This window comes from Pithys albifrons, chromosome 1 (assembly GCF_047495875.1).
Source record: "Pithys albifrons albifrons isolate INPA30051 chromosome 1, PitAlb_v1, whole genome shotgun sequence".
Lineage (NCBI taxonomy): Eukaryota > Metazoa > Chordata > Aves > Passeriformes > Thamnophilidae > Pithys > Pithys albifrons.
In genome coordinates this window covers 117984088-117996580 of record NC_092458.1, presented here as the reverse complement: position 1 = coordinate 117996580, position 12493 = coordinate 117984088, and the positions used below count along the sequence as shown (strand labels likewise).

Genomic DNA, 12493 nt, shown 5'->3' with positions numbered 1-12493 from the left:
AATTTCACAAACAGGGCTGGTTAAAATTGCCGGAAAATTATCAACACACACCAACAGATGTGTCATATTTCCTTCTATTCCTAACATGCTTTGAGCCACATTCCAACCTTTACCATTTATACATTTCCGCTGTTAGAATCATAGAATCGATTGGGTTGGAAAAGACCTCTGAGATCATCAAGTCCAACTCCTGGTCCAACTCCAGTCCCTTTGCCAGATCATGGCACTCAGTGCCGCGTCCAATCTCAGTTTAAAACCCTCCAGGGATGGGGAATCCACCCCCTCTCTGGGCAGGCCATTCCAATGCCTCATTCCTCTCTCTGAAAAGAATTTTTTTCTCATATCCAACTTCAATTTCCCCTGGCAGAACTTGAGCCCGTGCCCCCTTGTCCTATTTCTGAGTGCCTGGGAGAAGGGACCAATCCCATGCCTGAAAATGAGTATCCTGGGACACTGTTAGTAAACTTAATAGTTGAGTATGTGCTACAAAATGCCTAAACTGTCCCTGCAACAATTTGTATGCCCACTTGAGAAAAAAAGCCAATGTTATAGCAACACAAGGAGGTGAATGAGTGGTTCTCTACTGAATCCAAATAAGTTTTTTTCTAGATCTTCAGATAAACAGGCCGTGAGGGATAAATGATTTGGAAAAAAAAAAAAATTAGAAAGTCTTAAACAATTAGATGATTTCTGACCCTAGAATTTATGCAAATGTGATTTTTGAACTGTTTACAAACCACAAAGACAATTACACATATTTAATCAAAGAATTTATATACCTTACTCTCTGCCCCCATCCTCCCTCAAGACTCTGCTCTATAGCATTTACACTATTACATAAGCTAAATGTTAAATCCTTGAGAAATATATTTATATTCCAGTAAGTAGTAAACAACAACCACATATTAAGGATGCAGAGCCTTATTTTCATATCTCACCAAGACCTATGTTGGTTTTGCACCATATCTTATTGCTGCAGTAAAGCACTGGAACCATTTATTCTTACTGATGTGATGAGTCTTGACAACACCACATAAATATGCTGAGGAAAGAAATCAGTGAAGGATACAGGGAAAAATAAATACATAGTTCATGCATTATCATTGTGAAAACTCAAATTAAAATACTCCTAGTTCTGAGATACAGTTTCACTTCAATGTCACTTTCCACTTCCATATTTGCTCACTCATATTGAAGGTTGATTTCAAGAGTCTTTTACTCTTTGTAATATTTCTTCCTTTTCCTCAAATGCTCATGGCTAGACTAGCTATACTTACTATAAATTCTCAGATTTTAAAAAAGAAAGCTAAAAAATAAAAACCATGCAGTTGGACTCTACTGCTCATTAATAATGTTATTTGAATGTGACTTAATAGTACAGAGTCACTTGAGAGATAACCACATGAAAAGGCTTAAAATGATCAGACTGAAGGCACAAAATATGAGATATGGGGCAATGTTAGTAGATAATAACACACTTAAGGGAAACAAAACAAACTTGTAAATTTTACCTGCTCTCACAGAGAGAAGCAACTTTCCCTCCTCAACTTTGCCATTAACAAAGCATGCAGTGACATTAAATATCATGTCATGGTGAATAAGGAGAAATGAGAGCACTGAGATGTGCAATTACCCCAAACCTACACCACTGGAAAAGCTGCACTCTGTTTAAGAGAAAGGTCAGAGAGAGATCTACAGCAAAGGACAAACCCCAGCACACAGACAGAACACTGCCTACAGCACGGAGGGAAGGATGGCTAAATGCAGTTCCTCAGTTAGTGGCTTAAACAGAGAAAGCACTTAGGCACCTGCAACCCTCCTATCCATATTCAGAGGAAATAAACATTATTCTGTGTATAAAATCCATGGGACCAGCAAGCACTGGAGGCTGTGTTTCATAGTCAGCCTTGGCTAAGAGGGTCAAATTAGACCACTATCAACAGGATACTCGTGCTCAAGGCTGATTCAGTGTGAAGAGCAGCACGTCTCTGTTGTATCTGTTTCTGTGAACTATGCAAATCAGATGGAAAACTGGTCTGGAAATGGTCAGTTCTAAGACATCATAATGCTTTGTGACAGTAATATTCTCAGCCCTTTCTCCTCCCCATGTAAGCCAAGCTTGGATTCAGCCACTTCACCTCTTCAGGATCAAGAACTTCATTGGGGATTCCCTGGGCCCTGCTTGCATGAGGATTAACATTGATGCAATCTAGAAAGGACAGTTAATTGGTTATTGTCATAGACCAAATTTCCTCTTCCCTTTTAATATACAGAATCATCTCTCTTCATCCTCTTAAAGATTCACATTTTACCTAGAATTTGTTGCAGTTTTCTGATACTCTATATGCTGTTCAGAGCTATTACATACAAATCATGATGAAGAGTGGCCACAGAAGACTCTGTGACTTCTTTGAAGATACTATCAGTTGCCCACAGATCCCCAAAACTGAGGTATACAGCAGATAGTAATAAACTAGACATGCTAAAGGCTAGTTTTGTGATGCATTTTCTGTCCCAGTGAATAACAGACTGCATAAAAAACAGCATGAGACTTCTTATTCCAATTTTCTTGCACCTCAAAAGCTCCTGTTACAACCTGAAAGTGCAGATATGCTTTTATTTACACCAACCCAAATCCCCAAGCATCTTCCTTCCCACAGTAAAGAAATACTTTCCAGATGTGGGTAGCATAGCAATCATGTCATAAAGAATGGGAGAAGCTGATTTGGCAGATGGACAGTGATGCCAAGGAAGTTGTATGAATGCAAACACACAGACAAGTATTTGTGTCCTAAGAACCTGAACAATCAGGAAGTGGTTTGAGATGGAAGATCCCACCACAGCCTTGTTCTCTTTTCAATCACATTGAGATAAAGTGCTCCTCTGCAAAGCTGAGCAGTCACTTACCACAAACACCTATATTTTCCCTTCTCCAAATGTAAGCTTAGTGGTAGCTTGAACATGTGAAGAAGTCTGCTGACGAGTATGAAAAATAGCTTTCTCTTTCCATGCCCTGCAGAGAACAGCACTTTAGCTCTGAATGACATTAAAAATATAATAAAACTATCTAAAAGTTAAAGGATGTTTCTTAAGCTTAAGATGAAAGATGATCTGCTGCTACATGATATGAAGATAAATTCCTTTTTAGAGGAAAGATGGTGTTTTGTGGAAGGAAAAAGCATATGTTTTCTACTCAAGATCTTACTGTTGATAATCCACTTGTCATATGTTCATGTTTTCTTGAAAAATGAGAGGCCATTATGGCATCAATATCTTCTTCTGCCTCATCCAGATAATCCTAAATGACAAACAGGAATTTTAGTTGTCATGTTCTGCTCTGTATTTGGTCAGCCTCTGTCACTTAGTTTTGTTTCACATGTTTGCCACTTTAGGAAAACAGTGCAGGATGCATGCAAATTCTCTTCTCTAGAGGACTTTTGATTTACATGTTCTACATCTTTGCACAGGCACAGAGCATAAGTGGAAGAGTCTCTGTTACAGTTTCAGGGTTCAGTTGGTTAGGAAGTGAAAAACTTCACACATACACTTCATTTCTTATTCTGGAGGCAGATATCTTTGCATGGTAAACAACTGCACAGAAACAAACCCCCACTTCTGTGTCTACTAACAATCCCATGTGAATTACCTTATTCTGCTTGCTACTGTTTGTATTCATGAATTCAGGTTTGAAAATTTTAGAGGGACATGGTGAGAATTTTTAAAATCTTAACAAAAGAAATGAGGGAGTTAAAGTCCAATTTCAGGGGCCAGGGGATCATTGATGCTGGTTTACCTGAAGACATGTGCAGCCCAAACCTATTAAATAGTTGATTGGTCACAGTCCAGGTTATGTGTTTTTATAAGATATATTTTTTAGAATCCAGAAATCCAGTTTCCCAATTATTATCCACATTTGTATCAGTCACAGTCACACAAATAGACAAGCACACAATTTGCATTACATTTGCACCCTTCATACTATAACCTTCAGTGACATGAGACAATTTCATAGACATAATCATTAACACAGACCTACTTTAACAGGCAGTGTTGAAAGCCCTGGGTTATTATTGTCAGACTGCAAGGGAAAAAACTTGCCATCATACACCCTGAATATATTTGAGGGGTAAACAAAAAAACCCAGCTGATGGGCATTTTAAAAAATAATTAAATTCCTGTATTGTATTGATAATAAAAAGGGAGAAAACCCAGTAATTGCACAGCTTCATACAGGTTCTTGAGTTTTAATAAGCTAGACTGAACTGTAACATCTTTAACTTAAATACAGAAGAAATAGTTATTGTTTAAATACAGCAATAAAGTAAAACCTAAAAAGAAACTTAAGATCTGGTTGATAGTTCCAATAAGGGTCTTAACTTTTGCTTACAGGAAAAAATGTCAACAGACAATTATCCTCCTATTAGGTGTAATTCGGAAATTTCAAGTGTTTCCTTAAATCTTATGGCAATTATTTAGAAAGACTCTGCTTTTAGTTTTAACAGAGGTCAAACATTCAACTTCCTTATAACTGCTTTTCAGCTATTAAAAAATCTCACAGTTTGACCTACCTCACCCTCTATTGTTTAGTTGCTCTCACCCTTTGAAACTAAAGGGAGAAGTACTGTATTCAAATTCAGGGCTCTCAGAGACTGCTATGCTAACCAAGAAATATGGAGCAGAGAAGAAATGTTGCTGGAGAGTTGAACTGTCACAGTTTACACAAAAGATCTGCAGTACATTTGTTGTTACTGTGCATAAAACCAGCTATTACATCTGTTCTCCTTTGCACCAGTGACTGATCTGAAAGGAAACCAGATAAAAGTGATGCAAAATTTTCTATTACTATTTTGCAACTGTAACTGTAGTTAATATTGAAAGAGGTAAATCAGGACAAGCTATCACTATTTGGGACTGAGATTTACAGACAGAAGTGAACACCTCTCTTAGCTTTATGTTCTTGCCATGAGCTTCCTCCTCTGGTCTCTTAACTTTCTAAACTATTCAAGGCACTGATACCATCCCACAGAAAAAAGTCAGATATTTACAAATATATAAAGGAAATATATATAAATACATAAAAGGAAAAATCCATGGAGAGCCAGGCACAACAGAGCAAACTATTGCTGGTAGACAGAGAGATGAATCCTCCAAAAGTAACCTCAGTCCACCCTTCATTTCTACTTCCCTCTTTGAGTTCAGAATTCAGATGAATGTACTCTAGTTTTAAATTTGGAATAAGAATACAAAATTGTCTTTCTTGCCCATATAACAGGAAGAAGCAGTTCTGGTAATACATGCAAAACTATTTCCTTTACATTGCTGTATGCATACCAGTGAACTTTATAATAAAAATGTTACATTTTTAATGCTGAATTGTAAAATACAGGAGAGAAAAAAAGCAAGGCAACATCTTTAGACTGGGGTGTTTCAGGTCTAGACACTCAAACACTAACAGTAACTTCACAGAATCCTAAAGACTGTTAGTTGACTACCAATTTTTTGACTGCAAGCAGATATCTAAAACTTAAAAAAAATCATTAATGTTAAACCTACACTCTTAATTCATTTTCAGCCAAGATGATTATGCTTCTCAGGAGGTGTTACAGTACTGTGACTACATAATTGGTTCGTGTTATTAGCTTATTAAAGTTAGAGCCAGTAGGATATTAATCTCATGGTCTCCAGTGGGAGTTATAAAATGCACATCATCCAATTACCTCCAAAAAAGCAGCTGAGCATGTAATGAACACTAGCTGGTCAGGAATTCAACATACACCTCTCTAGATGAGGTTCTCACAATTGAACACAACACTAGATTTAACTGGTTCTTTGTGCTTCTAAATAGACACCTACCACACCACGTGGGCTTTGGGGAGTTTTCCTTATTCACTACCAAAAGCAATAGTAAGTTGGAGACACAAAATATCAGTTCAACTTTCCAGCTGATTTCTCTGTATGTGTAGTGGGTAATCCCAATAAAGGTGGGAGCAAAACTGATAAAAGCCTTTTCCCTTCCTTTCAGGTAATGAATCCCAGCAATCTGAATAGCCTGTTGATATGTGGCATCCCCCACACTGCTGCTGTCAGCTCCCAGCATCCGGGAACAAGAGACTGAAGGGCCTCAGCTGGCGCCATCAGTCAGCTAGGAGGAAAGGAGGTATAACTTTCCTCAAGCTGTTTTTACCTTCATCAAATCTCTTTATCTCTTGTATCGAGCATCAAACTAAATTCCAGCAGGAATACAGCTTTTATCTCAAAACACTGCATCCATAATGAATATAGGACAAGACTCTGAAGGACTCCTGTGAGTCAAACTACCATAACAAAATATGGTGACACTAAAGCTGATGAGTACAACCAATTCATTTCATAAGGCAGAGAAAGGGAGGATAAGGGTAGAATCAGAGACCTGTAAATCCTGTTATGAATGAATTATAAAGAAGAATTTGCTCTCTCACAGACCCTGAAGCTACTAAATCAAGGTTATGCCACAAGAGAGGTCTTCTCTGCTAACAAAGGAGCTGGAGAGTTGCTGAGTACAATCAGAAATTTCATTCGGACTCAGCATGAAAGGAAAATAAAAAAAAAAAAGAAAACAACAACCCCCAAACAGGGAAAACACACCCCATACCTTTGAGTAAGAGGAAGACAAAAATCAAAGAACAAAGAACCTGTCTGAACTTGTCATCTCTGTCATTTGCCTCAGAGAAATACCTGAGCACTAACTATCAACGTGTACAATTAGAGCAGAGAACTGATATAAAGGTAATTAAAGTCTGTATTTTCTTATTTTATGCTTTTCTTCTGCAATATTTTCCCAGCATTTTAATAAAGAACAAATTCCTTTTCTTTATTACAATTTAAAAATAAACCATTTATTTTTAAATTTTTTCTTGCACTGACCTCTGACACACACAAAGGGCTTTTGTTAATTCCTTAAAGACAAACTCGAAGCAATGCTGCAGGCAAATTTGCTGACTGCTAACAATCTAAGAAACAGATGGAAATCCCAACATGTGGTTTTCCACCAAGATGCAAGTATCAAACTCTACAAGGAGAGGAAACATTTCCCATGGCCAATGCTCCTCTGAAACGAGCAGAAGGTAGGGAAGGACTATGACAAGAGACAAAATGCATAAGCTACAAACACATATTTGGAAATTTTAGAATCAACTATGATTAGATGAAGAACTATTTACATCACTCTTTCTTCCCCCTCATGCATATTTAACTAGTTTGGATATTTTTTATAGCACTGATGGACACCTGCAAATCATCTGTCTTGGATATGTGCATAAGAGGAGAGGGAAGTTGTGTGCAGAAAAAGCCATCCATAGAATACACAGAAAAAAGCATGAAGGTGTATGGAGGAGTTAGTAGGAAGAAGAGGAAAGCAACGATGGCAGAAGAGAAAGCTGGGCCTTCATTTTCTAAAAGTACAGATAAGGGGAAAACCAAGGTAGACAAAGATTAAAGCCTTTAAAGCATAGAATTTCTCAGAACCAAAATTAAAAACTATGAAATTATGAATTAACAGAACTTTAGAGCATGTGTAATTCAGTGCCTGGAATTTATTGTTATTCTAGATTTCTTTCACCTCAAAAACTCAGCAAATTATAACAAACTGGGACCATAACTCAGAAAATTATGCTGTATAAAAATTCAATACATATCCCTGAAATATGTTCTGGATTACCCATATTTTATATAGATATACATCCAGTGCTGATTTTGTAATTCTAAACGAACAGAATTCCCACCACATAAATATTTACATATTTATAACTCACCAGTTCCTGATCTAAGGCACTAGACACAGATTTGCTTCTTACGCTCAGAGTATCCTCATTTCCTTCAGAGAAGGATTCACACAGATCTATCTCAGATCGGCTACGGTCTGGAAAATAAAAACAGTTAAAGTTTTTACTATAATTTGTACCAAAATATTCCGTTTCATCTTCCATACAAATATTGTTCCAAACCCATTTTTTTTAAGAAAAAACCATCAGAACTATAGTTAGCTGTCAAAAACCAACTGCTGAACAAGAATATGATAAATGGAGAAATATACTTTCTGTTGCTGTTCAGCCTTTTGGGCAATAATTTCCCCCCTGCACTGTTTATCTGCTGCAATTGCCTGTGGTACTATAGATCAAGCTTTTGACTTTCTCTGTAGGCCTGACAGCCTGGAATATTGCAAAACTTGCCATCCCAGTGCTCACAGTGGTTATTACATTTCCCACCACCAAATTGTTCCCAGCATCTGCTTCAGAATCCAGCAACTGGGGACACAGATGGACATTGAAAGTACTTCTGGGATTAATTGTGCTACTTGTGCAGAAATTAGGAGGAAGCAAACAACTCTCAAGAGCTCCTGCAGTTCCTTTCAGTCCTACAGGTCTCTCATCCACTCTATATGCACAGGACACAGATGTCTTGGTGAAAGAATTTCTTAGTCCTTCCCATAGAAATCTTTTGTGTGACTGTTTCAGTGTATTTGGAAAGAAAGAAAGAGGGGGAAAAGAATATTTTAAGATCCTGCAGGTAGGAATCTGAAAATTTTTTAACTGTTCATCTTCTACCTGGTCAGGAAAGGTCTGCCTGACAGAAAAGGTCACTCTCCTGAGCTTAATGTCCTTTGACATCTGCCAACAAGGAGACAATGATGAGTCTGAGGCCCATTTCCAAGTTAACTACAATTTTGCTCAGCATCAGTCTGCTTCGGTAACATAAGGTCAGTTCTTATCTACCAATAAACCCTTTATTTTATAAGGTAGCAGGAACAGGAGAATTTTCACTTTATGAAGAAGTGGCCATCTGTAACACCTCTGCCTGGAATTGCACTGTACAATGTTCTCAAAGAAACTCTGGTGCTTTCAAGCTGAAATATCTACAGTAAAGAGCATTACCTCCTTTGATTAGCTCTGTGGGATACAACACTAGGTTTCTGCTTTGGGCTAAATTCAGGTACAATAAAGCAAGTCATGCTGTGTTTCAGAGAGAAACCTGCAAATCCAAACCCACTCCCTTAGCCCTGTAGGAAATGACTGAGTGCCTGGGAGAAGCAGAAAAGTGCAGGGTGCTCCTGTCTCCTATTTCAGATGGGGGAAAAAGCATCTCCACCTGCTGCTACAAAGTGGCTGTGACAGCACTTTCCTGTGTTAACCTTTGTCACCTAACAGCCTCCAATGAAATGAGGTAAATTACAGATTGGTTGACTGGTTCAGTGCATCACATTTAACAATAATATGACATGAAGTCTGTAAGGGGCTTGTACTCTGATCACTCTTTGTTTCCCAAATTTGCCTCTGAGAAAAGTGGGTATGAAATGTAATGGCAGCAGCAGAGTAGCAGTAAATACAGATTGCACATAGGTAGTGTTTTATACAGGTGAGCACACAGAATGATTTAACAATGTGCAATTGGGAATTAAATCTTGTAACAATTCTGAGCATGTGACTTACCTAGTACTCACATTGTGGCAACATTACTGGGGTTAGGATTACCATTCTATGAATGCAAAACTTGTGAAGTGTTATGAACTTGGTAAATAAAAGGGAAGCATTTTCAGAATGGATATGAAGAAATTTATGAAACTTACACCTAGTCTTTCAAAGTGCTTTAAAAACAAAAGTAGTGGAGTCATAAGAACAGGAATAATCCTCTGATAATAAAGGCTGGGAGAAAGAAGGAAAGAACTTAATACTTGCCTGATGACAAAGATACCCTAGAAACTGCAATGGAAGGTGTTTCAGATGCTTTCCTACAGTGCTTCTTTACTAAATCTTCAGGTACACTTTCACTTGCTGGAATAATCATACCATTTTCTAAGCCAGTGTCCTGCACAATAAAAAAAAAAAAGCACATACAATAAATACAAAAAAAACGAGCTTATTCACTATCAGTCTATAAGAGCATACTTTCTCTTAGATCCCAGAACTCCTAAGCTCCTTTAGCATCCAGTCTATTACTGAACTTATTTAGATTCCAACCTAATCTGCTTCACTTAGCACTGATCATGCATAAAATTTGAATGAAGCTGCAATTCATGTTTACACTCTAAATTTACAGCTGAAGAATCAGAGCAGCACATCAGGAGTGAGAGCAGGAAACTGAAACATTCAAATCTATTAAAGTTCGCTTATCTCAGATATTAAAAAAACCCAACCCAAACCAAAAAAATATCCCTATGGATTTTATACCAGCGTAATGATTTCAGCTGGGGTAGAACAAAATGGACTTGAACTAATTCAATTATGTCAGTATAACCCCTTAAATAAAACCAATATGTTTGATATCATTATGACTTTTTGCATTTCTGTAAAAAATATCTAATAACATAACTTTGTCTAAATTAATTTTTCAAACAAATCTAATGCATTTGAAAACAAGTCACTCTATATGCCAACAAGAATATAAATAAAACAACTAGTGATTTATTTACATCTCCCAAATCTGCCCCTCATATATACTGACTTATTTTTTATTATGAAAGACCACATAGTAGACCAAGTATTTGGAAGCTGAAAAGAATATTCGTGCATTTAACATGGCCCTGAACTAAACACTCATCTACTTTTTTCCCAAACACTAATGGTAAAATGCTCTGACCATAAATTTTGCTTCCCTTGTAAACTCCAGTCACGGCAACTTAGAACAACTAGAGAGTGCAATCCTGAGTTCTCAACAAGGGTGACTGAATTGAGTTGTGGATGGGCATCTCTGTTCATGGCCAGGAGGAGATGGTTGGCAACAGGCTGGTTGTCTGGGAATGAAGAGATTGTCTGCTCTGAATAGATGAGCCACATCCTTCTGCTGGTTACAAAGCAGCCAAGAAGGCAAGCCTACCTCAAGTATGGCCACATACATCCCAGGCTTAATAGCAGGTGAGAGGAATCATCTGATAATGTGTCTAACACATGTCATCATTTATGCAGGACTCAGAGTCCAAATAAAAAAAAATTAAAATCAGTTTGCCTGATTTTCTGCAAATGCTGGATTTGGAAAATTTCCCTTAGAAGTCAGTGGGAGTATATCTGACCCTGCATGCTTGAAAGTTCTGTCCTTAGTTCATAGCAATTAGTTAAGGCCCTGAAGTGCCAAAAAATGCTTATTCCCACTCCTTGTGCCTTGCAGTTCAGAGTCTGTAAGCCATTATGTAATGCTGGACATCAACAGCAATTTTTAAACAAAACAGAAAAGAATGCCAAACCAAAAACCACATCACTGATAGAGTACGGCAAATTCTGTTCTGGCAGAGATCTTCACTGGTCCCAGCAGAATTAAAAGAAATAAGATCTTCTCTGTCAGAGTTGTCCTTACTGGGCTGCAAATTGATCTAACAGGACAGATACCAGCCAAGTCATCTTGTTTGGTGTCAGCTCTACCTCTCTGTACTTACCCTGCTGTAATCCGCAGTCATGCTGCGTGCACCGAGCACCGGAGACCTCGGCAGGGAAGGTATGGAAGCACTGCCTCTGCTCACAGGACCCACAGCCTCTCTCAGATGAGCTGCAGTGGCTCCCACACCACTGCTGTTCAGTGAAAGAGGGCTCCCTCTGGAGTGGAGAGAGGAGTATTAGAGGGTTATTGCTTTGCGCAAAGCAAGGCAACCCATGTAGCCAACCACTGCAAGAAAACAGCTGTGCTAACAGGTTAGGGGAATAAAATTGCCCTGGATGGACTGTGCCATCCCAAGCAAGGAAACGGTCGCTGGGAAAGAAGAAACACGGGCAAAGGTGAATTACAGTTGCTTCATACGTAGAAGTCACACAGGTATTATCAGTACTTCTACTAGAACTGCAAATAGCCCAAAGGGGCAGCTCTTGTCCAGTCTGCAGAAGCTGCATTTGTCCTTCGTCATTTCACACCACATTCACGTCCCAGCAGTAGGTGCGACAACTCAGACAATTCTTCCTACCAGGCTGCTCCTTGGTGTAAAGGGAAACTTCTGGCCACTTCTGCAGCCAATGTAATGGCAGAACTATCTTCAGAAAGTCTAAAATCATGGGCTATCTGCTCTCCAAGCTCTCCAGAAAAACACCAACTTGTTCACTGTCCTAATTATATTGCCCTAACAACACTTGACCCAAACTGGTTGATTCTTTCAACCAGTGTGGAAAGTTAGGAAAGTTGGACAAGCCTTCTCAACAGGTTTCACACTAGCAAATGTGACAAAAATCATCTGTGATCAGCACATCAGAACTTCGCAGACTTTGGGTTTCAGCTTCTGAGCCTGTGTTCCTCTCATCTCCATCTTTTGCACATGTAATTTCTCCTTTGATAACTGCCCTGATCATCTTCCTGATGAAAACAGGGAATAAAAGATTTTTAAAGTTGTTATGTGCACATTCTATTAATCTCATCTGTCTAACCTATGGACAACTCTGGATATAAGGATCAAAGTGCCCCAAATCTGGTTATCAAACTGATTCCTGTAGGGGGAAAAAAGCATCATACTTACTACAAACTGATTTTTAACACACCAAACATT

The 12493-nt window shown here is 38.3% G+C and overlaps 1 protein-coding gene across 1 annotated transcript in view; it reads right to left on the bottom strand.

Moving 5' to 3' along the window:
- Positions 1-12493, bottom strand: part of LOC139676433 (synaptotagmin-like protein 5) — an 80087-nt gene that overhangs the window by 18060 nt on the left and 49534 nt on the right. Inside the window, exons 6-8 of the mRNA XM_071565413.1 lie at positions 11402-11558; positions 9711-9840; positions 7791-7897 (exon numbers count right to left, since the gene is read on the bottom strand). Of these exons, the coding sequence (XP_071421514.1) occupies positions 7791-7897; positions 9711-9840; positions 11402-11558 (394 nt within the window). The remainder of the gene's footprint in view (positions 1-7790; positions 7898-9710; positions 9841-11401; positions 11559-12493) is intronic.